We start from the raw sequence: 26,859 nt of genomic DNA, 5'->3' as shown, positions 1-26,859 counted from the left end.
ACTGCCAGTTCTCTGATTTAAAATAAAAATCTTTGCTGTAGGGATCGCTCCTTGGTTCCCTAAGTTCAGAACTTTTCCGGGGTTGCTCTGACGTGTCCGGTTTGCCCAGGACTGTTAAAAAGTGGGATTTTCCCCCATTTCCTCGGTGCTGATAAGGCAGGTTTTGGTTATCTCTGATCCTTTGCCTGCTCCCCGTTGTTCCCATACCCGGCAGGGGATTTCTTGGGATTCACATGGATCAGCCTCGTGTTCTCCCTGGAGATAAATCCCAGCCTTGTGGGAAGTGGAAATGCCGAAAGAAACCCAACAGAAAGTCATGGACGGAGCTGCTGCGCATTCCCAGCTCCAGTTCCCAAACTCGTGGATTTTCCATCAGCATCCAGAACACAACAGAGAAGGAAAAAATCCTCCCCCTTCCTATTTTCCTACATTTCCCTGGATTGAAAGCCCGGATTTGACATTTCAACTCATAAATTGGTGCTGCCAGCTTGAAGAGTGAGGTCTCGCTCCGGAGCAAACCCTGGAATGTCCACAGCTGGCATCCGTGTCCTTGGAATGCCGTGGGTGACAGCCAAAGCTTTTGTCACTCCCTTCTCTGTGGCTTTTCCATAAAAAGTGAAATTCCTGCTGCGGCAGAGCGTTCTCCTCGTACGGCACTGACACGGCCCCGCTGGTGCCAAGAGAAACAGCTTTGGCCATCCCGAATCCCTGTGGCCATCCCGAATCCCCGTGGACATCCCGAATCCCCGTGGCCATCCCAAATCCCTGTGGCCATCCCAAATCCCCGTGGCCATCCCAAATCCCTGTGGCCATCCCAAATCCCCGTGGCCATCCCGAATCCCCATGGCCATCCCAAATCCCCGTGGCCATCCCAAATCCCCGTGGCCATCCCAAATCTCCGTGGCCATCCCGAATCCCCATGGCCATCCCAAATCCCCGTGGCCATCCCGAATCCCCGTGGCCATCCCGAATCCCCATGGCCATCCCAAATCCCGTGGCCATTCCGAATCCCTGTGGCCGTCCCAAATCCCTGTGGCCATCCTGAATCCCCATGGCCATCCCGAATCCCCGTGGCCATCCCGAATCCCTGTGGCCATCCCAAATCCCCGTGGCCATCCCGAATCACCGTGGCCATCCCGAATCCCCGTGGCCATCCCGAATCCCCGTGGCCATCCCGAATCACCGTGGCCATCCCGAATCCCCGTGGCCATCCCAAATCCCCGTGGCCATCCCGAATCCCCGTGGCCATCCCAAATCCCCGTGGCCATCCCAAATCCCCGTGGCCATACCAAATCCCGTGGCCATCCCAAATCTCCGTGGCCATCCCAAATCCCTGTGGCCATCCCAAATCCCCGTGGCCATCCCAAATCTCCGTGGCCATCCCAAATCCCTGTGGCCATCCCCAATCCCTGTGGCCATCCCAAATCCCGTGGCCATCCCGAATCCCCGTGGCCATCCCAAATCTCCGTGGCCATCCCAAATCCCTGTGGCCATCCCCAATCCCTGTGGCCATCGCAAATCCCGTGGCCATCCCAAATCCCCGTGGCCATCCCAAATCCCCGTGGCCATCCCGAATCCCTGTGTCTGGCCTGAGACTCGCTGCTCATTCTGGGTGCAATCCGTACCATTTTGGTGAATGTCACAATCGTTCTTCCGTAGAATTCCAGGATGGTTTGGTGGGAAAGGACCTGAAATCCCCACCCAGTTCCGTGGGCAGAAACACCTCCCGCCATCCCGGGTTGCTCCAAGCCTGGCCTGGAACATTTCCAGGGATGAGCATTCCACAGATTCTCTGGAAAAACCATTTCCCGTCCTGTTGGCTCATCCTTTTCCCTTGAAGGCCGATCTTACCGGCGATCCCACGGATTATCCAGATGTCCACCTGAGGATGTCCACACTCCCTTTTCCACAGGCAAAGCTGATCCGGGTGGCCACTCCCCAAAAAAACACCTGGAAAATCACAGCTGGCTCCTCAGGTTATCCCTGGAATATTTGGAATATTTGGAATCTGCGGGTCGGGATGTGCCCGGGTTCCGCATCCCGGGAGAAGACTCCAGCGGCTGCCAAGAAAGACGCGGAGATGAAGTCCCCGGTGTGTCTCGGCGAGTCTGTGCCGCAGAAATTTTATGAACTATTATCCGGTTGTTAATGGTGCTGAAAACAATCTCATTTTCACTCAGCTCTGCGCCCGGCGAGCCGTGGCAAAGGGATCTTGGAGGATGCTCGGATGCCGTGTCGGTAATTCCAGCGCGGCAGGGCTGAGTCAGAGATGGGGATTTATGGATTTATGGATTTATGGGCTGCTTCTGCCGCGGTCCCGTGCCCGTGCCCGTCCCTCTGGGCCACCAATGTTTATCCCTGGTGCTTGAGCCACTTCCCTCTGTTGCCTGCTCCAGGCAGGCTTCAAAAATGTATTTAATTAATTTTCGGGATGTAAATTCCAGGTTTTGGGGGGTTATCAGCAGCTTTTGCCACGATTTGGGATTAAACTCACTGTCGTTAGAGGATGTGTCACTCGAAGATTGTGGGGAGGGGACAATTCCAAAAAGCCTCCCTGGCTCCTGGCCATGGGTTTCCATCCAGGCAGGTGGGATCGGAGCCTCTGTCCTTCTGCTGGACCTGGATCTGGATGAATCCTGCTCTGCCCAGCTCAGCCTGAGCTCTGGCGTGGTTGGATACGGAATATTTAACATTAAATCCCTGTCCTAAAGCTGCAGGGTGAGGAATTCTGCCAGTTCTGCCTTGGAAAGCCGAGGGTTTGGTCTTCTCCCTCCAATCCTGCAGGGGAGTTCTTCCAGGGTATTTCCTGGAGGGTGTTTTTCCCTGGAATCACGGGTGCAGCTTGGAGCAGTGGGAAGGGTTCTGCCCATACAGGTCCCGCTAGCTCTGGGGCATTTGGGGTAAATCAGAGAGGGAAAGATTTGGGAGGAGATCCAGTTCCACAGAGACCTTCCAGGAATGCTCCATGGCCGTGGGTTTCTAGGCAGGGGGGATCGGAGCCTCTGTCCTTCTGCTGGACCTGGATCAGGATGAATCCTGCTCTTCTGAGCTCTGGCGTGGTTGGATACAGAATATTTAACACTTAATCCCTGTCCCAAAGCTGCAGGGTGAGGAATTCTGCCAGTTCCACCTTGGAAAGCCGAGGGTTTGGTCTCTTCCTCCAATCCTGCAGCACAGTTCTTCCAGGATATTTCCTGGAGGGTGTTTTTCCCTGGAATCACGGGTGCAGCTTGGAGCAATGGGAAGGGTTCTGCCCGCACAGGTCCCGCCAGCTCTGGGGCGCATTCAGGGTAAATCAGAGCAGCAAAGATTTGGGAAGAGATCCTGTTCCATGGAGACCTTCCAGGAGTGTTGGGCATTCCGAGGTTCTTCTCCAGCCTCTGGAATCGCTTTCTCCATGGGGAACAAGTCCTGCCAGGACCCTCCTCCAGTCCAGGCTTCCCACAGGGTCACGACCTCCTTTGGGTGTCTCCAGGGAAAGATTTTCCCGCTGAGGGACATTTTGTGGAAGAAGTTGCTGCCGTGAGCAGGGCTGGGATGATGATGGAGACAATTGGGACGCATCAGTGTCACTGATGGCTTGAACCCAGAGAGGAAAACCTGGCACTCACCTAATGCCTCTTGGAAGTTTTGGGATTCATGGAAGCAACCTGAGATGTTGCCTTCAAACCCCTCACGTTCTCCAAGGGTAAAGTAAAAAGGGGAATGGCTGAAGGACTCTGATGGAGGCGGGTTTTAAACCATCAGTTGAATTATTTGGTTCTCCTTCAGCCTGAGGTGTTGCTGAGCCTTTATCCGAGTTGTTGAGGGTTGTGGATGATCTTCCAGAGCCAAAAGTCGTGTTTGGATCTTTTGTGTTTTCGCGATCTTTCGCGTTTTTGTGATCTTTCAGAGCCAAAATTCATGTTTTGATATTTCACGTTTTTGTGGTCTTCCAGAGCCAAAATCCATATTTCGATATTTCGTGTTTTTGTGATCTTTCAGAGCCAAAATTCATGTTTTGGTATTTTGTGTTTTCACGATCTTTCATGCTTTTGTGATCTTTAAGAGCCAAAATTCATGTTTTGGTATTTCGCGTTTTCGTGATCTTTCAGAGCCAAAATTCATGTTTTGGTATTTCGTGTTTTCATGATCTTTCGCGTTTTCGTGATCTTCCAGAACCAAAATTCATGTTTTGGTATTTCGCGTTTTTGTGATCTTTCAGAGCCAAAATCCATGTTTCAGTATTTTGTGTTTTCGTGATCTTTCAGAGCCAAAATTCATGTTTTGGTATTTCATGTTTTCGTGATCTTTCGTGTTTTCGTGGTCTTTAAGAGCCAAAATCCATGTTTCGATATTTCACGTTTTTGTGATCCTCCAGAGCCAAAATTCATGTTTTGGTATTTCGTGTTTTCGTGATCTTTCGCGTTTTCGTGATCTTTCAGAGCCAAAATTCATGTTCTGATATTTCGTGGTTTTGTGATCTTTCAGAGCCAAAATTCATGTTTTGGCATTTCGTGTTTTCGTGATCTTTCGTGTTTTTGTGATCCTGCAGAGCCAAAATCCATGTTTTGTGCCCCAACTGCTCTGCTCATGAACCCGGGGGATGTTTTTTAGCAAGACGTTGATTCAGGCCGTGGTTTGCTCCAAGTCCGAGCTCCCGGCCCTTGCAGGCAGAGCTCAGGACGAGGAGCACGGCTGCGTTTGCGGCGCCCTTGGGCTTCTCCTCGCTTCCAGGTTCCGAAAGCGGAGTGAATTCGGATTCCCTCTGGGGTGTTCCTGGTCCTGGCTCTGCTGTGACCTCACAGGGACTTCAGCACTGCTTAGAGGGGAATTTGCTCAGGTGTTCCCCAATTTTGGGTCCTTTGTGGTTTTCCAGGGTTTTCCCAGCTGCTGGAATTGGGGTGGGGGGACACGAGGACATTTCAGGCCTGGAGTTCAGATGCCTTTTCCACACCTTAAATTGCTCCAGGTTGGAATCGTGGGATGAATCCAAGAGGGGTTGGAGTTGGACGAGACCTTGAAGAGACCGTCCAGGTCCAAGTGCTGCCGTGGGGATGCTGGATGGGATTTGTTGGGATCCTAAACCCTTCAGGAACTCCTGGAATCTGCATTCAGGGAACAGCCGAGGGTCATTTTAACCAAACCTGAGCATCCACGGGGACAGGAAAGGGTTACCAGGGTCATTCCCTGCCCGTTCCAGCCGATTCCTGGAGAGCCCTGGAGTTTCCAGGAAGGCTGGAAAGGGATCAGAGGAAAGAGGAGCTGCTGGAGAGCAGAATCCTCTCCATCCTGTGATGCCGAATCCCTCCTCCCTCCCTGATGAGCAATTAGTGCATCTGTGAGTAATTAGCTGAGGTGGGAAGAACGAGGAGCTGGCCCCGTCCCACCATTCCAGCGGGAAAAGCTTCCCCAGGGCAGCGGCAGCGGGGCCTCCTCAAGAGAGGAAGGGCAGGGAAGAGGCTCTCGGAGAACGTTCGGAGCCGCCCTGCTGGAGGAGGAAATTGGATTGCGCCCACGCGAGCGCCTGGAGAGAGGCTGAGCTCATTCCCGGGAGCCTCGGGAATGGGTCCGGGGGTTGTAGGGCCCTTCAGTCCCCGGTGACGATCCCACACCTGGGCCCTTCGGCTTTGTTGTGCCCGGGGCTCGCGTTTCCCGTTTTTCCGTGCCGGTTCCTCTCCCTCCCGGAGCTCGCGGCCTTTCCGAGACAAAGGACGTGGGGCACGATCCAGGGCGGATGGAGCAGCTGCAGCTCCCGCCTCAACAACACCGTAATTATAATTAGTCCAGCTGCTAACGAGTAAACGCCCCCGCTCCGGCACGGCAGCCGAGTCTGGAGAGGCCGAGCTCCTTCCAGCACCATTCCTCTATGGAAGGGCCTGTCCTGCCCAGGCCTGGCTTTTCCAGCTTTGTCCCCACGGAATTTTAACCTCGTTGTTCTCCTCCTCGCAGGTGTCGGCACCAGGGATTACTACAGGAAGATCGGCTACGAGCTGGAAGGGCCCTACATGGTGAAAAGGCTGGAATGATCCCGGAGAGCCTCGTCCTGGAAGAGCAGGAAGGACACAACGCTTATCCCGGGAATGACGCTTATCCCGGGAATAACGCTTATCCCGGGAATGACACCTATCCCGGGAATAACACTTATCCCGGGAATGACACCTATCCCGGGAATAACACCTATCCCGGGAATAATGCTTATCCCAGGAATAACGCTTATCCTGGGAATGACGCTTGTCCTGGGAATAACACCTATCCCGGGAATGATGCTTGTCCCAGGAATAACACCTATCCCAGGAATAACACTTATCCCGGGAATAACACCTATCCCGGGAATAATGCTTATCCTGGGAATGACGCTTATCCCGGGAATAACACCTATCCCGGGAATAATGCTTATCCCGGGAATAACACCTATCCCGGGAATAACACCTATCCCGGGAATGACGCTTGTCCCGGGAATGACGCTTATCCCGGGAATAACACCTATCCCGGGAATGACACTTATCCCGGGAATAACGCTTATCCCGGGAATAACGCTTATCCCGGGAATAACGCTTATCCCGGGAATAACGCTTATCCCGGCAATAAAGCCCAGGACTTGCTTCTGCCAGAGCCTGTGGCCGCAAAGAGCTCCAGAGTTGGACTCGATGATCCTGGTGGTCCCTCCCAGCTCCAGGATTTCGTGCCACAGGGCATCATCTCCCCTGGGATCATCCCGTTCCCCCCGGAGAGGTTGGGGACATTCCAGGTGTTTCGTCTCCCATTGTTAATCCTGCTGCGTCTTCGGGATGGGCTCCGAAGGTTGCATTTGAGGGATGAAATTTCGGGATTTGGGGACCCTTTGGAGCGGCCTGGTGTGAAAAACGCCTCTGTCCTGATGCTGTCAGCTTTTGTAGGTTCTGCATTAAAACCGGGCGCGTTATTCCGCACGGGAATAAATTCTGTGCTTATTTATTTACACCGGGCTCGGCTGCTTCTGTCCATCCCAAGCAATCCCAAATCTGATCCCGTGAGGATCGGGAAGCCGGGACCTTGCTGGAATTGAGAGTCCTCAAAAACCCCAAATTGTCCCTCTGAGCTGACACAGCCAGGGAGGAGCTGAGGGTGGAAGGGATCTCGGAGCTCCCCGCTCCAGGCAGGTCGGGATGGTGATCCCGGAGTATCTCCAAGGGTGCCACCATCATCTCATCCCAGCGGGAATGGGACCGCTCCGGCACCGCCTGCCTGTGGCGGATCCCTCCTGGCTGTTCCCAGCTCTCCATCCCTGGTTTTGGGGAGGGTCTGGTCCCTGTCTCTCCCAGCGTTGAGGGGAAGGTGGATCCTGTAGATCCTGAGATTCTCCTCGTGGATCTCCTTGGAGATGGGGCAGGAATTCTCCAGTTAAAGCTTCTCAGCACTTCCCTCACCTGTGCCCAGCCCAGGAACCCCAGGGCGGGTGGGTGTCCTTGGACATCCACAATTCCAGAGTTTCGGAAGCCGCGTTCCCATGCTTGACTTGAAACCAGGAGCGCCTGGAGCTCCGACCTTTTCCTCCTCTTTTTTATGGAATTCCAGTCAGGAGCAGGGCTGAAATCCAGCGGGGACGGTGACATTTCGGGTGCCGCCGTAATAAATGGCTCTGTCAGGAGCCTTCGGAAGCTTTGCCGGCGGCAAGGGCTCGGACACGCGGGGAAAACCGGGAAGAGGAGGAGGAATTCCATGAGGAAGGCTCCCGGTGATGCGGAGCACGAAGCGATAACAAAATATCCAGGGATAATCAAGAGATTATCCAAGGAAAACTGGTGTCCCTGTCCGATGGTGGGGATTTAAAGCTGTGTCAGATCTCAATCCGGACATTGTCGCGCCCGGATTTGTCGGAGTGGGATTTTTCCATCCCCTGGAACAAGGGCCACACCATAAAAGCAAAGGACGAGAGCTGCGTCGGGAGGAGACGCAATTCCCCCTCGGAACCGGTGAAATTTTCCGGAAAATTTGTTGTCCTGTCACCCCTGACACAATTATGGATCGCGCTGACGTCGGAGCCATGACAGCCCCGGCTTTTTCCGGGGCCGGCCAAGCTCGCTCCTTCCATCCATCTGGGAGCTGGGCCCTCAGGCAAAACCAGGAAATATTGGATCCGTTCCCTCTTTTATTTTGTCTGAACCCAATCCGTCCGCAGCTTTATCAAGAAATAAAGCGATTTTTCCTCTGGGTTTATTTTTAGCTTCCCATTTTCCAGCTCGTTCCGGGCTCGTTCCGTGCTGCGCCGGCTCAGCCGTGCAGAAACTCTCCGGGCTGGTCTGCACAGGCTCAGGGATGTTTGGAATTGTGATGGATCCCTTTGGATATCGAGGTGGCCGAGTTGTTCCCGGTGTTTTCCTGTGCTGGGATTATTGGGATAAGGGCAGGGAAATCCTTTCCATGAAAAAAATCAGGGAAAATTTCCAATTCCAAGCTCCCCTGGGGACAACTTGAGGCGTTTTCCCCATATCCTGCACAGGAGCCACTCCAAGGGATTTTTCCAGCTGTTTTTTTTTCCCAGCACTCTGGAATTTGGGGTGATTATTTAAGGTTTTTGCTCCGTGAGAAAAATAATTCCTACTCTTAGGAATTCCTGTCTGTAGGATGTCAGCCCGGAGCTGCTGACAGCCAAATTCCAGCCCCTCTTCCTCCTCCCTTCGTGATGGAAAAAATGGGATTTTTCACACAAGAACTCCCACAACTCTTCAAAACATCGAAAAATACCAAAAAACCCCAAATTGTCCCTAAAACCCAACGGATCACGGGATGCTCCCAATCCCAAACCTGTGGAAGTGAAACCTGGGGCTGGGAAGATCCAAAACTTCCAGGCTAAAAGTTGGAATAGAGAGAAATAAGGGGGAAAAGGGAAAATTTGCCAGAAATTCCAAACAACACCGGGCAGGGTCTCAGGTGAGGTCAGGTATCCAAGGAAGGGCGGGGTGATGGGAATGTGATCTTCTCCCAAGGATCCATCCCTTTCTCCCAGCTGGAATTCTGGATTTCTCCTTCCAGCTGGGACAGTGAAATCCTTGGGATCACCTCCAGCCCTTTTCCAAGTGGGATAAATGGATTTGGATTTGGATTTGTCTCTTTCAATTCCTGCAGGAGCCGCTTGGATTTGGGCTTTTCCCCCTCGTTTTTCCAGTTTGTTTGGAATTGTGGGATAATTGAGGGCCCTGGAGAAGCTGTGGCTGCCCCTGGATCCCTGGGAGTGTCCAAGGATGGATTTGGATCCCCAATCCGGGCTCGGGATCCACAGGGATCAGGAGATATCCCGGGATAAGGAGCTGGGAATTCCCGAGGTTTCCACATGGATTTGGGAGAAGCCAGAGCTCCCAGAGGTCCGGGAATGTCGGCACAGGACCGGGAATTTTGGCACACGGAGACAGTTCCGGAGGGAGAAGGGTTTAGGAATCAGGGATTTGTGCTGGGATTCATGGATCGGCCAAACAGAGGGAAGAGGAGGGATAAATCCAGGAGATCCATGGAAAACAGGGAGGAGAAGAGCCCCAAATCCCGGCACGGATGGAATTCCAGAGGTGGAAAATGGTGGGATTCTTCCACAGGGGCTCCAGGAGAGATGGGATTTGGGAAAACAGGAGGCTGGGAATGGAATTCCCAGTGGGAAAGGGGAGCTTGGGGTGGGAGCTTGGGAAGGAATTCCCAGCCGGGCTGGAATTCCCAGAGAATCCCTGGCAGTGGCCAAGGGTGGATTGGGATCACCCTGGGATGGTGGGAAGTGTCCCTGGGATGGGATTGGAGGTCCGTGGATCCCATCCCAAAGCATCCCGGGATTCTGGGATCGAGGACACTCAGGATCCATCCCGAGGGGTTTTTATGGAATTGGGGGATGGAGAAGGGAAGGGAGACCCTGCCTGGAGTCCCCAATTCCCAGGGAATGCCCGAAATTCCTTCCTGGAGAGGAGCCGGGATGGGGTTGGATCCAATCCAGGAGAGCCAGGAATGGAGGGAATTCCCTGAGAAAGAGGGGAATGGGAAGGAATTCCCGGCTGGGCTGGAATTCCCAGAGAATCCCAGAGAATCCCCGGCAGTGCCCAAGGGTGGATTGGGATCACCCTGGGATGGTGGGAAGTGTCCCTGGGATGGGATTGGAGCTCCATCCAAAGCATTCCGGGATTCTGGGATCCAGGACGCTCAGGATCCATCCCGAGGGGTTTTTATGGAATTGGGGGATGGAGAAGGGAAGGGAGACCCTGCCTGGAGTCCCCAATTCCCAGGGAATTCCTGAAATTCCTTCCTGGAGAGGAGTCAGGATGGGGATGGATCCAATCCCAGGCCAGGAATGTCCAGGTGGACCAGGGAAGAATCCAGGGAATCCTTGGAGCCCTTCCCGAGCCTCAATGGGCTCCAGGAGAGCTGGGATTCGGGAAAAGGGATGGAAGAACGGGAGCCAGGGAATGGAATTCCCACTGGGAAAGGGGGGCTTGGGATGGGACCTTGGGAAGGAATTCCCGGCTGGCACAGCTGGCACCAGGACCAGCAACCTTCTCCTCCCAGAATTTCCTGAATTCCCAAAAAACTCCACTCCCAGCAGCCAGAGGAGCTGGCTCAGTGTGGGAAAATCCCTGGGATGAGCTGGAATTTCCAATTCCTGGATCGGCTCAGGAACGATTTGGGGGCGACGCTTCATTTCCGAGGAAATCGGAATTGTCGGAGCGGATCCCGCCAGGATTTCGCCTTTTCCCTGGATAAATCCAGCTCCCAGTTTTCCATGGAAAAATATGAACAGGTCCGAGGCATCCCTAATCCCAAGGAATCCATTCCACCATTCCAACAGCTCCGGCAATTCGGGAAGCTCCAAGGAATTAAAAAAAATACGGAAAAACAGAAAACTTACGGGAATTTTCCCCGCCGAAGCGGGAAAAAGCTTCACCTTCACCTTGGAATTCAAGGAATGGCGGAGCCACATCCCTCGTTTTCCTTCGGGAGAGGCGAGGCTGTGGATAAAAACGTGGAATTACATCCCTGAGTCACCAGGGATCCAGGAAAAACGGGAATTTCACCCCCCTGCATCCCGGAATTCCCAAAACGTGGAATTCCGGGAGCAGCCCCTGCCTGGGAACGCCTTCCTCGAGTCCCTGGCACCGAGCAATTTTTGGGATTTGGGATTCCCAGCAGCTGGAAGCGAAACCATCTCCAAAATCCGTCCTTTTCCAGGCTTCCCATCCCCCATTCCCAAATTCCCGGGTTTTTCCCATTTTTTTCCCCTTTTTTTTCCAATTAAATACCATAAAAACTGCAATTAAACACCAAAAAAATACAATTAAATACCAAAGAAACGACAATTAAACACTGGAAAAATGGTAGAAAAACACCAAAAAACTGCAGGGAAACAGCAAAAATAAACACCAAAAAATCTCCAATTCAACACCAAAAAAATACAATTAAACACCAAAAAACTTCCAATTAAACACTGAAAAATTGGGAGATAAACACCAAAAAGCTGCAGGTAAACACCAAAAATAAACACCAAAAAACTCCAATTGAACACCAAAAAAACTGCAATTAAATACCAAAGAAACGACTATTAAACACTGAAAAAATGGCAGTGAAACAGCAAAAAACTGCAGGTAAACAGCAAATATAAACACCAAAACACACCAAAAATAAACACCAAAAAACTCCAATTCAACACCAAAAAAATAGAATTAAATACCAAAAAAACTCCAATTAAATACCAAAAAAACGACAATTAAATACCAAAAAACCTCCAATTAAACACCAAAAAAAATCCAATTAAACACCAAAAAAAATGTAGTTAAACAGAAAAAAACCTGCAAGTAAACAGCAAAAATAAACACCAAAAAACTCCAATTGAACACCAAAAAAACTCCAATTAAATACCAAAAACCCTCCAATTAAATATCCAAAAAACTCCAATTAAATACCCAAAAAACTCCAATTAAATACCATAAAACTCCAATTAAATACCCAAAAAACTCCAATTAAATACCAAAAAAACTCCAATTAAACACCAAAAAACCTCCAATTAAATACCAAAAAAACTCCAATTAAATACCAAAAAAACTCCAATTAAATATCCAAAAAACCTCCAATTAAATACCCAAAAATCTCCAATGAAATACCAAAAACTCTCCAATTAACGACTGAAAAAAATGCAATTAAACACCAAAAAATCTCCAATTAGATACCAAAAAACTCCAATTAAATACCCATAAAAACTCCAATTAAAGACCAAAAAAACTCCAATTAAATACCCAAAAAACTCCAATTAAATACCCAAAAAACTCCAATTAAATACCAAAAAATCTCCAATTAAACACCAAAAAAACTCCAATTAAATACAAAAAAACTCCAATTAAATACAAAAAACCTCCAATTAAATACCAAAAAAACTCCAGTTAAATACCAAAAAAACTCCAATTAAATACCAAAAACTGTCCAATTAACGAGTGAAAAAAATGCAATTAAACACAAAAAAATCTCCAATTAGATACCAAAAAATCTCCAATTAAATACCAAAAACCCTCCAATTAAATATCAAAAAACTCCAATTAGATACCAAAAAAACTCCAATTAAATACCAAAAAACTCCAATTAGATACCAAAAAAACTCCAATTAAATACCAAAAAACTCCAATTAAATACCAAAAAAACTCCAATTAAATACCAAAAAAACAACAATTAAATACCCAAAAAACTCCAATTAAATACCCAAAAAACTCCAATTAAATATCAAAAAACCTCCAATTAAATACCCAAAAAACTCCAATTAAATACCGAGAAAACTCCAATTAAACACCAAAAAACCTCCAATTAAATACCAAAAAAACTCCAATTAAATACAAAAAAACTCCAATTAAATATCAAAAAACTCCAGTTAAATACCAAAAAAACTCCAATTAAATACCAAAAAAATCTCCAATTAAATACCAAAAACTCTCCAATTAACGACTGAAAAAAATGCAATTAAACACAAAAAAATCTCCAATTAGATACCAAAAAACTCCAATTAAATACCCATAAAAACTCCAACGAAAGACCAAAAAAACTGCAATTAAATACCAAAAAAATCCAATTAAATACCCAAAAAACTCCAATTAAATACCCAAAAATCTCCAATTAAATACCAAAAACTCTCCAATTAACGACTGAAAAAAATGCAATTAAACACCAAAAAATCTCCAATTAGATACCATAAAACTCCAATTAAATACCCATAAAAACACCAATTAAAGACCAAAAAAACTCCAATTAAATACCAGAAAAATCCAATTAAATACCCAAAAAACTCCAATTAAATACAAAAAATCTCCAATTAAACACTATAAAACTCCAATACCCAAAAAACTCCAATACAAAAAATACTCCAATTAAATACCCAAAAAACTCCAATTAAACACCAAAAAAACTCCAATTAAATACCCAAAAAACTCCTATTAAATACCAAAAAAAACTGCAATTAAATACCCAAAAAACTCCAATTAAACACCAAAAAAACTCCAATTAAATACCCAAAAAACTCCAATTAAACACCAAAAAAAACTCCAATTAAATACCCAAAAAACTCCTATTAAATACCAAAAAAAACTGCAATTAAATACCAAAAAACTCCAATTAAATACCAAAAAATCTCCAATTAAATACCAAAAACTCTCCAATTAACGACTGAAAAAAATGCAATTGAACACCAAAAAATCTCCAATTAGATACCATAAAACTCCAATTAAATATCCATAAAAACTCCAATTAAAGACCAAAAAAACTCCAATTAAATACCAAAAAAATCCAATTAAATACCAAAAAACTCCAATTAAATACAAAAAAACTCCAATTAAACACTATAAAACTCCAATTAAATACCCAAAAACTCCAATTAAATACCAAAAAAACTCCAATTAAATACCAAAAAATCTCCAATTAAACACCATAAAACTCCAATTAAATACCGAAAAAACTCCAATTAAATACCAAAAAACTCCAATTAAATACCAAAAAAACTCCAATACAAAAAATACTCCAATTAAATACCCAAAAACCTCCAATTAAATACCAAAAAAACTGCAATTAAATACCGAAAACCTCCAATTATATATCAAAAAACTCCAATTAAATACCAAAAAAACTGCAATTAAATACAAAAAAACTCCAATTAAATACCAAAAAATCTCCAATTAAATACCAAAAACTCTCCAATTAACGACTGAAAAAAATGCAATTAAACACCAAAAAATCTCCAATTAGATACCATAAAACTCCAATTAAATATCCATAAAAACTCCAATTAAAGACCAAAAAAACTCCAGTTAAATACCAAAAAAATCCAATTAAATACCCAAAAAACTCCAATTAAATACAAAAAATCTCCAATTAAACACTATAAAACTCCAATTAGATACCAAAAAACCTCCAATTAAATACCAAAAAACTCCAATTAAATACCAAAAAAATCCAATTAAATACCAAAAAACTCCAATTAAATACCAAAAAAAATCTCCAATTAAATACCGAAAAAACTCAAATTAAATACCAAAAAAATCTCCAATTAAACACCAAAAAAACTCCAATTAAACACCAAAAAAACCTCCAATTAAATACCCAAAAAACTCCAATTAAATACAAAAAAACCTCCAATTAAATACTAAAAATACTCCAATTAAATACCAAAAAAATCTCCAATTAAATACCATAAAAACTCCAATTAAATACCAAAAAAATCTCCAATTAAATACCCAAAAAACTCCAATTAAATACAAAAAAACTCCAATTAACACCGAAAATCTCCAATTAAACCTCCCCCGAGCCAAATTCTACGCCAAGGGCGAATCCAGGGCTGGAAATTTCCATTTCCAGGTGGTTTCTCCCGGGATTTTGGGTTTTTGGGAAGAGCAGGGACCAAAAAGAGGGACTGGAGAAATTCCTCCCGGATAAAGCCGAGATTCCTTGAGGTTCATCCCCACGGATAAGGAACAGAAATATAAAACCAGCGAAATTTGGGGTAAAATAAGATTTTTTGGGGAGTTACTGTACAAATAAATAAGATTTTGTCCGTTTAAACAGGGATAGAAATGCGGGAGCTTCCGTGGATTTCCTGGTGGAGAATTCCGGAGCTCTTCGGCACCTCCAACGTTTCCGGATCCCGGCGGGAATCGATCCCTGTCGAGGAAAAACACCAAAAAAATCCCAAATTTATTATTATTCATAATAATTTATTATTATTTATTATCCCAATCCTTGGGGACGCTGGAAATTTCGGGAAGAGCCCAGGGCAGCAGGGAATTCCCTCATGAAAAATTCCGAGTTTTCTCCGTTTTTCCATGGAAAAATCCCATTAAGGTGGTTTTTAACCCCGGAATGAACGATGACCTTCAATCCCAAATATCCCAGGGTGCTCCAATTTTTCCTTGGACACTCCCAGGGATTCTCTGGGAATTCCAGCCCCAAATTCCAACTGGGAATTCCTTCCCCAAAATCCCCCTTTCCCAGGGGAATTCCCTCCATTCCCAGCCTGGGATTGGATCCAGCCCCATCCCAGCTCCTCTCCGGGAAGGAATTTTGGGAATTCCCTGGGAATTGGGGACTCCAGGCAGGGTCTCCCTTCCTTTTTCCATCCCCAAATTCCATAAAAATCCCTCAGGATGGATCCTGAGCGTCCTCGATCCCGGAATCCCGGAATGTTTTGAGTGGGATCCAGAGACCTCCAATCCCATTTCCTTTTTTTTCCCAAGGGGAAAAAGAACGGGATAATTTGGGAAGCAGGAGGCTGCAGCAGGGTTTGATCACCATCAGCACTGCCTTAAATTAATTAATTTAATTAATTGGCTCAATTAGCAGCACGCTAGCGAGAGCTGGAGGGACGTGGAAAAGGAGGAGGGAATATCCAGGATCACTCCCGTTTTTCTAAGGAATTCCAGTGGGAAAGTCAGGATTTCCTCCCTGGAATAATTCAGGATGGGTGACAGGCGTGGAGGAGAAGGGATTTTGGAGCTGAAGGACAAATCCTTAATTTCTGAATAATTCAATAAATTCTGGGATCTGATGGACAAAAAGACTGGAAAAGTCCCTGCTGTGTTTTCCTGGAATTTTGGGCTTTCACACTTCCATCCAGGCAGGTTCTAAAACCTGTCCAGAACTCCAAAAAAAACTGGATTACATTTTTTTAAATCTCATTGAAGGACTGAGATTTCCAATCCAGCCTTTTCCAAGACATCCCTGAAGAGGAGAACCCTGGAGAGGAGGAAAAGCTGGGAAAATCAGGATTTTCCTCCCAGAAAAAAAATCAGAATTTACAACAGCCGATTCTGGAGCTGAAGGATGAATTTAAATAATTTGATAAATTCTGGGATCTGATGGACAAAAAGACTGGAAAATTCCCTGCTGCGTTTTCCTGGAATTTTGGGCTTTCACACTTCCATCCAGGCAGGTTCTAAAACCCGTCCAGAACTCAAAAAAAAACTTGGATTACATTTTTTTTAATCTCATTGAAGGACTGAGATTTCCAATCCAGCCTTTTCCAAGACATCCCTGAAGAGGAGAACCCTGGAGAGGAGGAAAAGCCGGAAAATCGGGATTTCCTTCCCGAAAAAAATCAGAATTTACAACAACCAATTCTGGAGCTGAAGGACGAATCAAAATAATTTGGTAAATTCTGGGATCTGATGGACAAAAAGACTGGAAAAGTCCCTGTTGTGTTTTCCTGGAATTTTGGGCTTTCACACTTCCATCCAGGCAGGTTCTAAAACCCGTCCAGAACTCCAGAAAAAAACTGGATTACATTTTTTTTAATCTCATTGAAGGACTAAATTTCCAATCCAGCCTTTTCCAAGACATCCCTGAAGAGGAGAACCCTGGAGAGGAGGAAAAGCCGGAAAATCGGGATTTCCTCCCAGAAAAAAAATTCAGAATTGGCAACAACCAATTTTTGAGCCAAAGGATGAATCTAAATAATTCAATAAATTCTGGGATCTGATGGACAAAAAGACTGGAAAAGTCCCTGCTGTGTTTTCCTGGAATTTTGGGCTTTCACACTTCCATCCAGGCAGGTTCTAAAACCCGTCCAGAACTCCAAAAAAAAATTGGATTACATTTTTTTTAATCTCATTGAAGGACTAAATTTCCAAGCCAGCCTTTTCCAAGACATCCCTTTAGAGCTTTCCATGGTGGAGAATTCCAGAAGGAAGCTCCCAGCCCTGAGATGAGGATTTAATTATTAATTAAAATCAATCAATCGATCGATTGATTGTTCCCACACCGGAATTTGGGTGAACAGCTCCAAATAAACAGGAATTTTTTCCCTGCCCTTCCAACTTTTCTTCCCTCCAAATGATTCCCTCCAAATGATTCCCTCCAAATGATTCCCTCCAAATTATTCTTTCCAAATTATTCCCTCCAAATGATTCCCTCCAAATTATTCGCTCCAATTGATTCTTTCCAAATGATTCTTTCCAAATTATTCCCTCCAAATTATTCCCTCCAAATAATTTGGGAAAAAAAATCCCAAAAAAACTTGGGAATGTGGTTGGGAAGCGCTGCTCGGGCAGGGATTAAGAGCTGAACACAGAATTTTGCTCGGTTAAAAAAATCCCTGAGTGAAACTCGATTTGTCCTCCCAGGCCAGAGGAGGGAAATGGAAATAATGGGAATTTTGGAAATTTTTTAAATTTTGTAAATCTTGTTTTCCCTGGAAATGATGAACAGGCTCCCAAAACAGGCAGGAAAATCCAATTAAACACCACAAAAATTCCAATTAAACACCAAAAAATTCCAATTAAACACCAAAAAATTCCAATTAAACACCAAAAAATTGCAATTAAACACCAAAAAATTCCAATTAAAGACCGAAAAATTCCAATTAAACACCACAAAAAATCCAATTAAACACCACAAAAATGCCAATTAAACACTAAAAAATTCCAATTAAACACTGAAAAACTCCAATTGAACACCGGAAATCCTCCAGTTAATGCCAAAAAGGGCAAATTTTGGAGGGAAAAAAAAATTGGGAATGTGGTTGGGAAGCGCCGCTCGGGCAGGGATTAAGAGCTGAACACAGAATTTTGCTCGGTTAAAAAAATTCCCTGAGTGAAACTCGATTTGTCCTCCCAGGCCAGAGGAGGGAAATGGAAATTTTGTACATTTTGGGAATTTTGTAAATCTTGTTTTCCCTGGAAATGATGAGCAGGCTCCCAAAACAGGCAGGAAAATCCAATTAAACACCAAAAAAATTCCAATTAAACACCACAAAAATTTCAATTAAACACCACAAAATTCCAATTAAACACCAAAAAATTCCAATTAAACACTGAAAAATTCCAAGTGAACACCGGAAATCCTCCAGTTAATGCAAAAAACAGAAAATTTTGGAGGGAAAAAAAAAAATTGGGAATGTGGTTGGGAAGCGCTGCTCGGGCAGGGATCAAGAGCTGAACACAGAATTTTGCTCAGTTAAAAAAATCCCTGAGTGAAACTCGATTTGTCCTCCCAGGCCAGAGGAGGGAAATGGAAATAATGAAAATTTTGGGAATTTTTAAATTTTGTACATCTCGTTTTCCCTGGAAATGGTGAACAGGCTCCCAAAACAGGCAGGAAAATCCAATTAAACACAACAAAAATTCCAATTAAACACAAAAAATTCCAATTAAACGCCAAAAAAATCCAATTAAACACGAAAAAATTCCAATTAAACACCACAAAAATTCCAATTAAACACCACAAAAATGCCAATTAAACACCAAAAAATTCCAATTAAACACCAATAAAAATTCCAATTAAACACCAAAAAATTCCAATTAAACACTAAAAAATTCCAGTTAAACACTGAAAAACTCCAATTGAACACCGGAAATCCTCCAGTTAATGCCAAAAACGGCAAAGGTTTGGAGGGAAAAAAAATTGGGAATGTGGTTGGGAAGTGCTGCTCAGGCAGGGATTAAGAGCTGAACACAGAATTTTGCTCGGTTAAAAAGATCCCGGAGTGAAACTCGATTTGTCCTCCCAGGCCAGAGGAGGGAAATGGGAATTTTGGAAATTTTTTAAATTTTGTAAATCTCATTTTCCCTGGAAATGATGAACAGGCTCCCAAAATAGGCAGGAAAATCCAATTAAATCCCAAAAAATTTCCAAGTAAACACCAAAAAATTGCAATTAAACAACAAAAACTTCCAATTAAACACCAAAAAATTCCAATTAAACACTGAAAAACACCAATTGAACACCGGAAATCCTCCAGTTAATGCCAAAACCGGCAAATTTCGGAGGGAAAAAAACTTGGGAATGTGGTTGGGAAGCGCTGCTCGGGCAGGGATTAAGAGCTGAACACAGAATTTTGCTTGGTTAAAAAAATTCCCTGAGTGAAAGTTGATTTCTCCTCCCAGGCCAGAGGACGGAAATGGAAATTTGGGGAATTTTTTGTTTTTGGAATTTTTTTGGAGGGTGGTTTTGTTTTGTTTTGTTTTGTTTTGTTTTGTTTTGGTTGGGATTTTATTTTTGGGGAGATTTTGGGGTTTTTTTTGGCTGGGAATTCCTGGGAAAAGCCACATTCCAACCACATCAGAATTAGAGCGGCTCGGAAAGGACCTCGGCGAGAAAACCCTTCCACCTCCCAAAATTCCTCCGACCCGCCCGGTGGAAATTCCAGGGGGTGAAAACACCTTGAAAAAGGAGAAAAAAAATAAAATAAATCCAGAGAGGATCCCAAAAAAAGAAGCGGGAATTCCCTAACCCAGCAATTCCTTCCGCCCTGCTCAGGCCAAAATCCGCCACCGGGAATGGGAATGGGAGAATGGGAAAATGGGAATTGCCGGAGGCGGGATCGCGCTTGGGGTACGCGGTTTGTGGGGGGAAATTGTGGGGAGCGTCGGGGTTCTGGGGGATGAGGAGGGTGGAGTTCTTGGGATTTGGAGCTGGGTGGGATTCTTGGGATTCTGAGTTGTGTGGGATTCTTGGGATTCTGAGTTGGGAATGATCTGGGTAGAATTCTTGGGATTCTGAATTGGGTGGGATTCTTTGGATTCTGAGTTGGGAATGATCTGGGTGGAATTCTTGGGATTCTGAGTTGGGAATGAGCTGGGTGGAATTCCTGGGATTCTGAGCTGGGTGGAATTCCTGGGATTCTGAGTTGGGAATGAGCTGGGTGGAATTCCTGGGATTCTGAGGAATGAGCTGGGTGGAATTCTTGGGATTCTGAATTCGTTGGGATTCTTGGGATTTTGAGTTGGGAATGATCTGGGTGGAATTCCTGGGATTCTAAGTTGGACAGAATTCTTTGGATTCTAAATTGTGTGGAATTCTTGGGATTCTGAATTGGGAATGAGCTGGGTGGAATTCTTGGGATTCTGAATTGGGCGGAATTCTTGGGATTCTGAGTTGGGAATGAGCTGGGTGGAATTCTTGGGATTCTGAGTTGGGAATGAGCTGGGTGGAATTCTTGGGATTCTAAACTGTGTGGGATTCTTGGGATTTTAAATTAGGAATGATCAGGGTGGAATTCCTGGGATTCTGAGCTGGGAATGAGCTGGGTGGAATTCTTGGGATTCTGAGGAATGAGCTGGGTGGAATTCCTGGGATTCTGAGCTGGGTGGAATTCCTGGGATTCTAAATTGGGTGGGATTCTCGGGATTTTGAGTTGGGAATGATCTGGGTGGAATTCTTGGGATTCTGAATTGGGCAGAATTCTTGGGATTCTGAGTTGGGAATGAGCTGAGTGGAATTCCTGGGATTCTAAGTTGGGCAGAATTCTTGGGATTCTAAATTGTGTGGAATTCTTGGGATTCTGAGCTGGGTGGAATTCCTGGGATTCTGAGTTAGGAATGAGCTGGGTGGAATTCTTGGGATTCTGAGCTGAGTGGAATTCTTGGGATTTTGAATTAGGAATGAGCTGGGTGGAATTCTTGGGATTCTGAGTTGGGAATGAGCTGGATGGAATTCTTTGGATTCTGAAGAATTAGCTGGGTGGAATTCTTGGGATTCTGAGTTAGGAATGAGCTGGGTGGAATTCCTGGGATTCTGAGCTGGGTGGAATTCCTGAGATTTTGAGTTGGGAATGATCTGGGTGGAATTCCTGGGATTCTAAGTTGGGTGGAATTCTCGGGATTTTGAGTTGGGAATGAGCTGGGTGGAATTCCTGGGATTCTGAGTAGGGAATGAGCTGGGTGGAATTCTTGGGATTCTGAGCTGGGTGGAATTCCTGGGATTCTGAGTTAGGAATGAGCTGGGTGGAATTCTTGGGATTCTAAATTTGGAGGGATTCTTGGGATTTTGAGTGGGGAATGAGCTGGGTGGAATTCTTGGGATTTTGAGGAAGGAATGAGCTGGGTGGAATTCCTGGGATTCTGAGCTGTGTGGGATTCTTGGGATTCTGAGTTGGGAATGATCTGGGTGGAATTCTTGGGATTCTAAATTGGGTGGAATTCTTGGGATTCTGAGCTGGGCGGAATTCTTGGGATTCTAAGTTGGGTGGGATTCTTGGGATTCTGAGTTGGGAACGATCCGGGTGGAATTCTTGGGATTCTAAGGAATGAGTTGGGTGGAATTCCTGGGATTCTGAGTTGGGCCAAATTCCTGGGATTCTAAATTGTGTGGGATTCTTGGGATTTTGAATTAGGAATGATCTGGGTGGAATTTCTGGGATTCTGAGTTGGCTGGAAATCTTGGGATTCTGAATTAGGAAGGAACGGGGTGGAATTCTTGGGATTTTGAGTTGGGAATGATCTGGGTGGAATTCTTGGCATTCTGAGTTGTGTGGGATTCTTGGGATTTTAAATTAGGAATGATCTGGGTGGAATTCTTGGGATTCTGAGTTGGGAAAGAACAGGGTGGAGTTCTTGGGATTCCAAACTGTGTGGGATTCTTGGGATTCTGAGTTGGGAATGAGCCAGGTGGAATTCCTGGGATTCTAAGCTGGGTGGGATTCTTGGGATTCTGAGTTGGGAATGAGCTGGGTGGAATTTCTGGGATTCTAAAGAATGAGCTGGGTGGAATTCTTGGAATTTTGAGTTAGAAATTATCTAGGTGGAATTCCTGGGATTCTAAGGAATGAGCTGGGTGAAATTCTTTGGATTCTGAGTTAGGAGCTGGGTGGAATTTTTGGGATTCTGAGTCTGGGAATGAGCTGGGTGGAATTCTTGGGATTCTGAGGAATGAACTGGGTGGAATTCTTGGGATTTTGAATTGGGAAGGAGTGGGATGGAATTCTTGGGATTCTGAGTTAGGAATGATCTGGGTGGAATTCTTGGGATTCTGAGGAATGATCTGGGTGGAATTCTTGAGATTCTGAGCTGTGTGGAATTCTCGGGATTTTGAGTTGGGAATGATCCGGGTGGAATTCCTGGGATTCTGAGTTGGGCCAAATTCTTGGGATTCTAAGTTGCGTAGGATTCTTGGGATTTTGAGTTGGGAATGATCTGGGGGGAATTCCTGGGATTCTGAGTTGGGAATGAGCTGAGTGGAATTCTTGGGATTCTGAGTTAGGAATGAGCTGGGTGGAATTCTTGCAATTCTAAACTGTGTGGGATTCTTGGGATTTTAAATTAGGAATGATCTGGGTGGAATTACTGGAATTCTAAGTTAGATGGAATTCTTGGGAGTCTAAGTTGGGTGGGATTACTGGGATTCTGAGCTGGGAATGAGCTGGATGGAATTTTTGGGATTCTGGGTGGAATTCTTGGGATTCTGGGTGGAATTCTTGGGATTCGGAGGAATTATCTGGACCCAGGAACTCTTGGGATTCTATGGAATGATGTGGGTAGAATTCCTGGGATTCTGGAATTCTTTGGAAAGCCAGGCTGGACCTCCAGCCCAGTGCTCCAAGCACTGCAGCAGATCAGTCGTTCCCTCCACGGAGACAATTCCCACTTTCCCCGAACGTCCAGGGAAGCGATTTGGGAAGCAGAAATGGAGCACCGGGGCAAAACGCTCCAATGCCACAGGACTTAGGAGATTCCAAAGGGTGTGGAAGCTCGGGATCATGGAATGGTTTGGGCAGGGAAGGATCTCAAAAATCATGCAATTCCAACTCCCTGCCGTGTCCCAGGGGTGGAGCCAACCTCTCCTTGGACACTGCCAGGGATCCAGGGATTCTCTGGAATCCCAGCCCCTCCCCACCCTCCCAGCCGGGAATTCCTTCCCAAGATCCCACCCCAAGCTCCCCTTTCCCACTTTAAGCCATTCCCTGTGTCCTGTCCCTCCATCCCTTGTCCCCAGTCCCTCTCCAGCTCTCCTGGAGCCCCTTTAGGCCCCGGAAGGGGCTCTGAGCTCTCCCTGGATCCTTCTCTTCTCCAGGCTGGACACCTCCAGCTCCTGGAAAGGGCTCTGAGGTGTTTCTGGAACCTTCTCCAGGTGAACATTCCCTGCTCCTGGAAACTGCTCTGAGTTCCTGGATCCTTCCCTGCTCCAAGCTGGACTCACCAAGCTCCTGGGAACGGCTCTGAGGAGTTCCTGGATCCTTCCCTTTTCCAGATGAACATTCTCAGCTCCTGGAAATGGTTCTGAGAGTTCTTTTCTTTTCCAGGTGAATATTTCCAGCTCCTGGAAGGGCTCTGAGATCTTCCTGGATCCTTCTCCAGGTGAACATTCCCAGCTCCTGGAAGGGCTGTGAGGAGTTCCTGGATCCTTCCTTTCTCCAAGCTGGACTCACCAAGCTCCTGGAACGGGCTCTGACGAGTTCCTGGAACCTTTTCTTCACCAAGCTCCTGGAAGGGGCTCTGAGGTCTTCCTGGAATCTTCTCCAGGAGAACACTCCCAGCTCCTGGAAACGGCTCTGAGGAGTTCCTGGATCTTTCCCTGCTCCAGGCTGGACTCACCAAGCTCCTGGAAGGGGTTTTCTGGTCTTCCTGGATTCTTCCCTTTTCCAGATGAACATTGCCAGCTCCTGGAAAGGGCTCTGAGGGTTCTTCTTTTTTCAAGGTGAACATTTCCAGCTGCTGGAAAGGGCTCTGAGGTATTTCTGGAACCTTCTCCAGGTGAACACTCCCTGCTCCTGGAAACTGCTCTGAGGAGTTCCTGGATCCTTCCCTGCTCCAGGCTGGACTCACCAAGCTCCTGGAAGGGGTTTTCTGGTCTTCCTGGATTCTTCCCTTTTCCAGATGAACATTCCCAGCTCCTGGAAAGAGCTCTGAGAGTTCTTCTCTTTTCCAGGTGAACATTCCCAGCTGCTGGAAGGGCTGTGAGGAGTTCCTGGATTCTTCCCTGCTCCAGGCTGGACTCACCAAGCTCCTGGAAAGAGCTCTGGGAGTTCTTCTCTTTCTCCAGGTGAACATTCCCAGCTCCTGGAATGGGCTCTGAGGTGTTTCTGGAACCTTCTCCAGTTGAACACTCCCTGCTCCTGGAAACTGCTCTGAGGAGTTTCTGGACCCTTCCTTTCTCCAAGCTGGACTCACCAAGCTCCTGGGCACAGCTCTGAGGAGTTCCTGGATCCTTCCCTTCACCAAGCTCCTGGGAACGGCTCTGAGGAGTTCCTGGATTCTTCCCTTTTCCAGGTGAACATTCCCAGCTCCTGGAAAGGGCTGTGAGATCTTCCTGGAACCTACTTCACAGGAACATTCCCAGCTCCTGGAAGGGCTGTGAGGAGTTCCTGGATCCTTCTCCAGGTGAACACTCCCTGCTCCTGGAAGGGGCTCTTAGGTGTTCCTGGACCCCTCCCTTCTCCAGGTGAACACTCCCTGCTTCTGGAAACTGCTCTGAGGAGTTCCTGGATCCTTCCCTGCTCCAAGCTGGACTCACCAAGTTCCTGGAAGGGGCTGTGAGGAGTTCCTGGATCCTTCCCTGCTCCAAGCTGGACTCACCAAGCTCCTGGGAACGGCTCTGACGAGTTCCTGCATCCTTCCCTTCTCCAAGCCCCACACCTCCAGCTCCCCATCCCACCCCCACCACTTTTTCCTCCCCTCCCCACCCACCTTGACCACAGGCCCGGCGCTGCCGTGCGCCACCAGGACGTTGTCGGCCTTGAGGTCGCGGTGCACGATGCGGCTGCGGCGCAGGAAGGCCACGGCGCCGCTGAGCTGCCGCACGAAGCCGCGGTTGAGCCGCGCGTCGGGGCCGCGCGCCAGCAGGAACTCGTTCACGGTGCCGCCCTCGCAGAACTCGGTCACGAACCACGGGCAGCAGGCGGAGCGCGGGTCGGCGCAGCTCCGGCCCTTCCGGCACGTCTCCACCAGCAGCGGTGGCCGCTCTGCAGGACGCACTCCTCCAGCTGGAGCACGTTCTGGTGGCGCCGCCGGACGCTGCGCGGCGCCCACAGCTCCTGCAGGGCCAGCTCGGCGTTCTCGGGCACGTGGCAGTGCATCCTCTCGACGGCCACGCGCCGCCCGGTGAGGTTGGCCACGGCCTCGTGGACCACGCCGTAGCTGCCGCGCCCCACCTCCCGCACCAGGCTGTACCTGGGGCCCTTCTCGGCCATTCCCGTGGCAGTCAGTGCTGGCTCGGGATCATGGCAGCAAAACCTGGGAGAGATTTGGAGAAAAACAACAAAAAAACAACTTTTGAGCTCACGCTAAACTCGAACTGAACTCCTAAAGGGAACGGCCTCCCGGGGAGAGGCAGCCGCAGCCATATCCATGGTAACTGGGAGCCGCGCTCCGGCACGGCCCCGGCAGGATCCGGCCGCCCGGGAAGCGCCATCGATCCGGCCCCGGCGCGGGGAGCAGGGTAAGGAGGGAGCAGAGCTCTGTGGGCACGTTCCCCGTGCGGGGGGCAGAGGGAAGGCAGCACCTCCCGGGGCTCCGGGATCGACTTTCCCATCAGTGAAGCCGGCCAGATGTGCTGGTTTGGCACCGAAGCTTTTCCCTGCTCAGAACTTTCTTTCGGCAATGGCTGCGTCACGTCCCTGCGCTTCCAGCGCCGATTTCCTGCCTCGTCCCTCTCCCCAGCCCTTCACGAGCTCACCCTGGACTTCACCTCAAGCTCCCTGTCCGGCCCCATCCCAGGTTATTCCTCTCTCTGTTATCCAGCACAAATTCCCACTGCAATCCTACAGGTCCCTCTTTCCCCGTGCTCCTTGGCACCATCCCAAATTTATCCCTGAACCCGCATTAATTCCTTCCCCAATTTCTTAATCCTTCCCCCCTCAAACGTCCTTCCCCACCTGCTGCTGCTGCCTTCAAAGCCCACATCCCCAAATCCCCCTCCCAGCCCAGCTCCTTTCCCAAATCCCATCCTCTCACTCAGCCCCTCGCTCCTTTCCAGAGCAGCTCCAAACCCTGACTTCCCCACACACCCGCTCCAATAAAAAACCATCCCCTCCATCCTTCCCCATCCCACTGCCCCTCATTCCCAGCCCCTCCCAACACCTCCAGCCCCCTGCCCACCTCACCTCAGCCCTTTTCCCCACCTCAGCCCCTTCCCAGCCCCTGCTCCCTTCCACCATTCCCTCCCTCCCGCCTTTTCCCTGCTCCGTGCCTGGGGCTCCCCACCTCAGAGCCGCCTCCACAGCCGCAGCCGGAGCCCCTCGGCCGCCTCAGCGCCTTCCGCTGCCCCGGCACTGCTCGGGCCGGGCCGGTGCCCTTCAGCCCGGTTCTCCTCATCCCGGTTCTCCTCGCCCCGGTTCCCCTCGCCCCCGTTCCCCCTCAGCCGTTGCCCCGCCCCCTCCCGCCGGTGCCTCTCGCGCCGAATTCGCCACCGCCGCAATTCCCGCCACGGCCCCTAGCCCCGCCCACTGGCCCGCCTTTCAACCAATCAGCGACCGTCCCCTCCCTCCGCGCCCCCGCCGAGAGGCCAGTGCTGCGCGTGCGCGGTGGCCGTGCTAAGTGAAAACTACAGCTCCCAGCAGCCTCCGCGGTCGGCGACGGGTGCGCGCTGAGGGCAAACCTCGTCAAAGCGCGGAGTGTGCGGGAGCGCTGGGCTGTAATTTCCCCGTCTGTCCGTCTGTCCGTCCTCCTGTCCCTCTGTCCCTCTGTCCCTTTG

At 47.8% G+C, this 26,859-nt stretch overlaps 2 protein-coding genes across 2 annotated transcripts in view; one reads left to right on the top strand and one right to left on the bottom strand.

Annotated features, from left to right (window-relative positions):
* The window catches only part of ELP3 (elongator acetyltransferase complex subunit 3), a 105,399-nt gene extending 98,459 nt beyond the window's left edge, over positions 1-6,940 (top strand). Inside the window, exon 15 of the mRNA XM_063422917.1 lies at positions 5,932-6,940. Coding sequence (XP_063278987.1) covers positions 5,932-6,008 — 77 coding nt within the window. The 3' untranslated portion in view covers positions 6,009-6,940. The remainder of the gene's footprint in view (positions 1-5,931) is intronic.
* A 7,799-nt stretch (positions 6,941-14,739) lies between these two features.
* LOC134547649 (serine/threonine-protein kinase PDIK1L-like) lies at positions 14,740-26,016 on the bottom strand. The gene is given in 3 exon segments (XM_063391800.1): positions 14,740-15,120; positions 24,855-25,120; positions 25,123-26,016. Coding segments are annotated over 3 exon segments (636 nt in total). The 5' UTR covers positions 25,358-26,016; the 3' UTR covers positions 14,740-14,985.
* Positions 26,017-26,859: the final 843 nt, after the last annotated feature.

The sequence above is a fragment of the Prinia subflava genome, chromosome 2 (genome assembly GCF_021018805.1).
Source record: "Prinia subflava isolate CZ2003 ecotype Zambia chromosome 2, Cam_Psub_1.2, whole genome shotgun sequence".
Taxonomy (NCBI): domain Eukaryota; kingdom Metazoa; phylum Chordata; class Aves; order Passeriformes; family Cisticolidae; genus Prinia; species Prinia subflava.
Note: the sequence above shows the minus strand (reverse complement) of the source record. Positions and strands in the feature narration are given on the sequence as shown.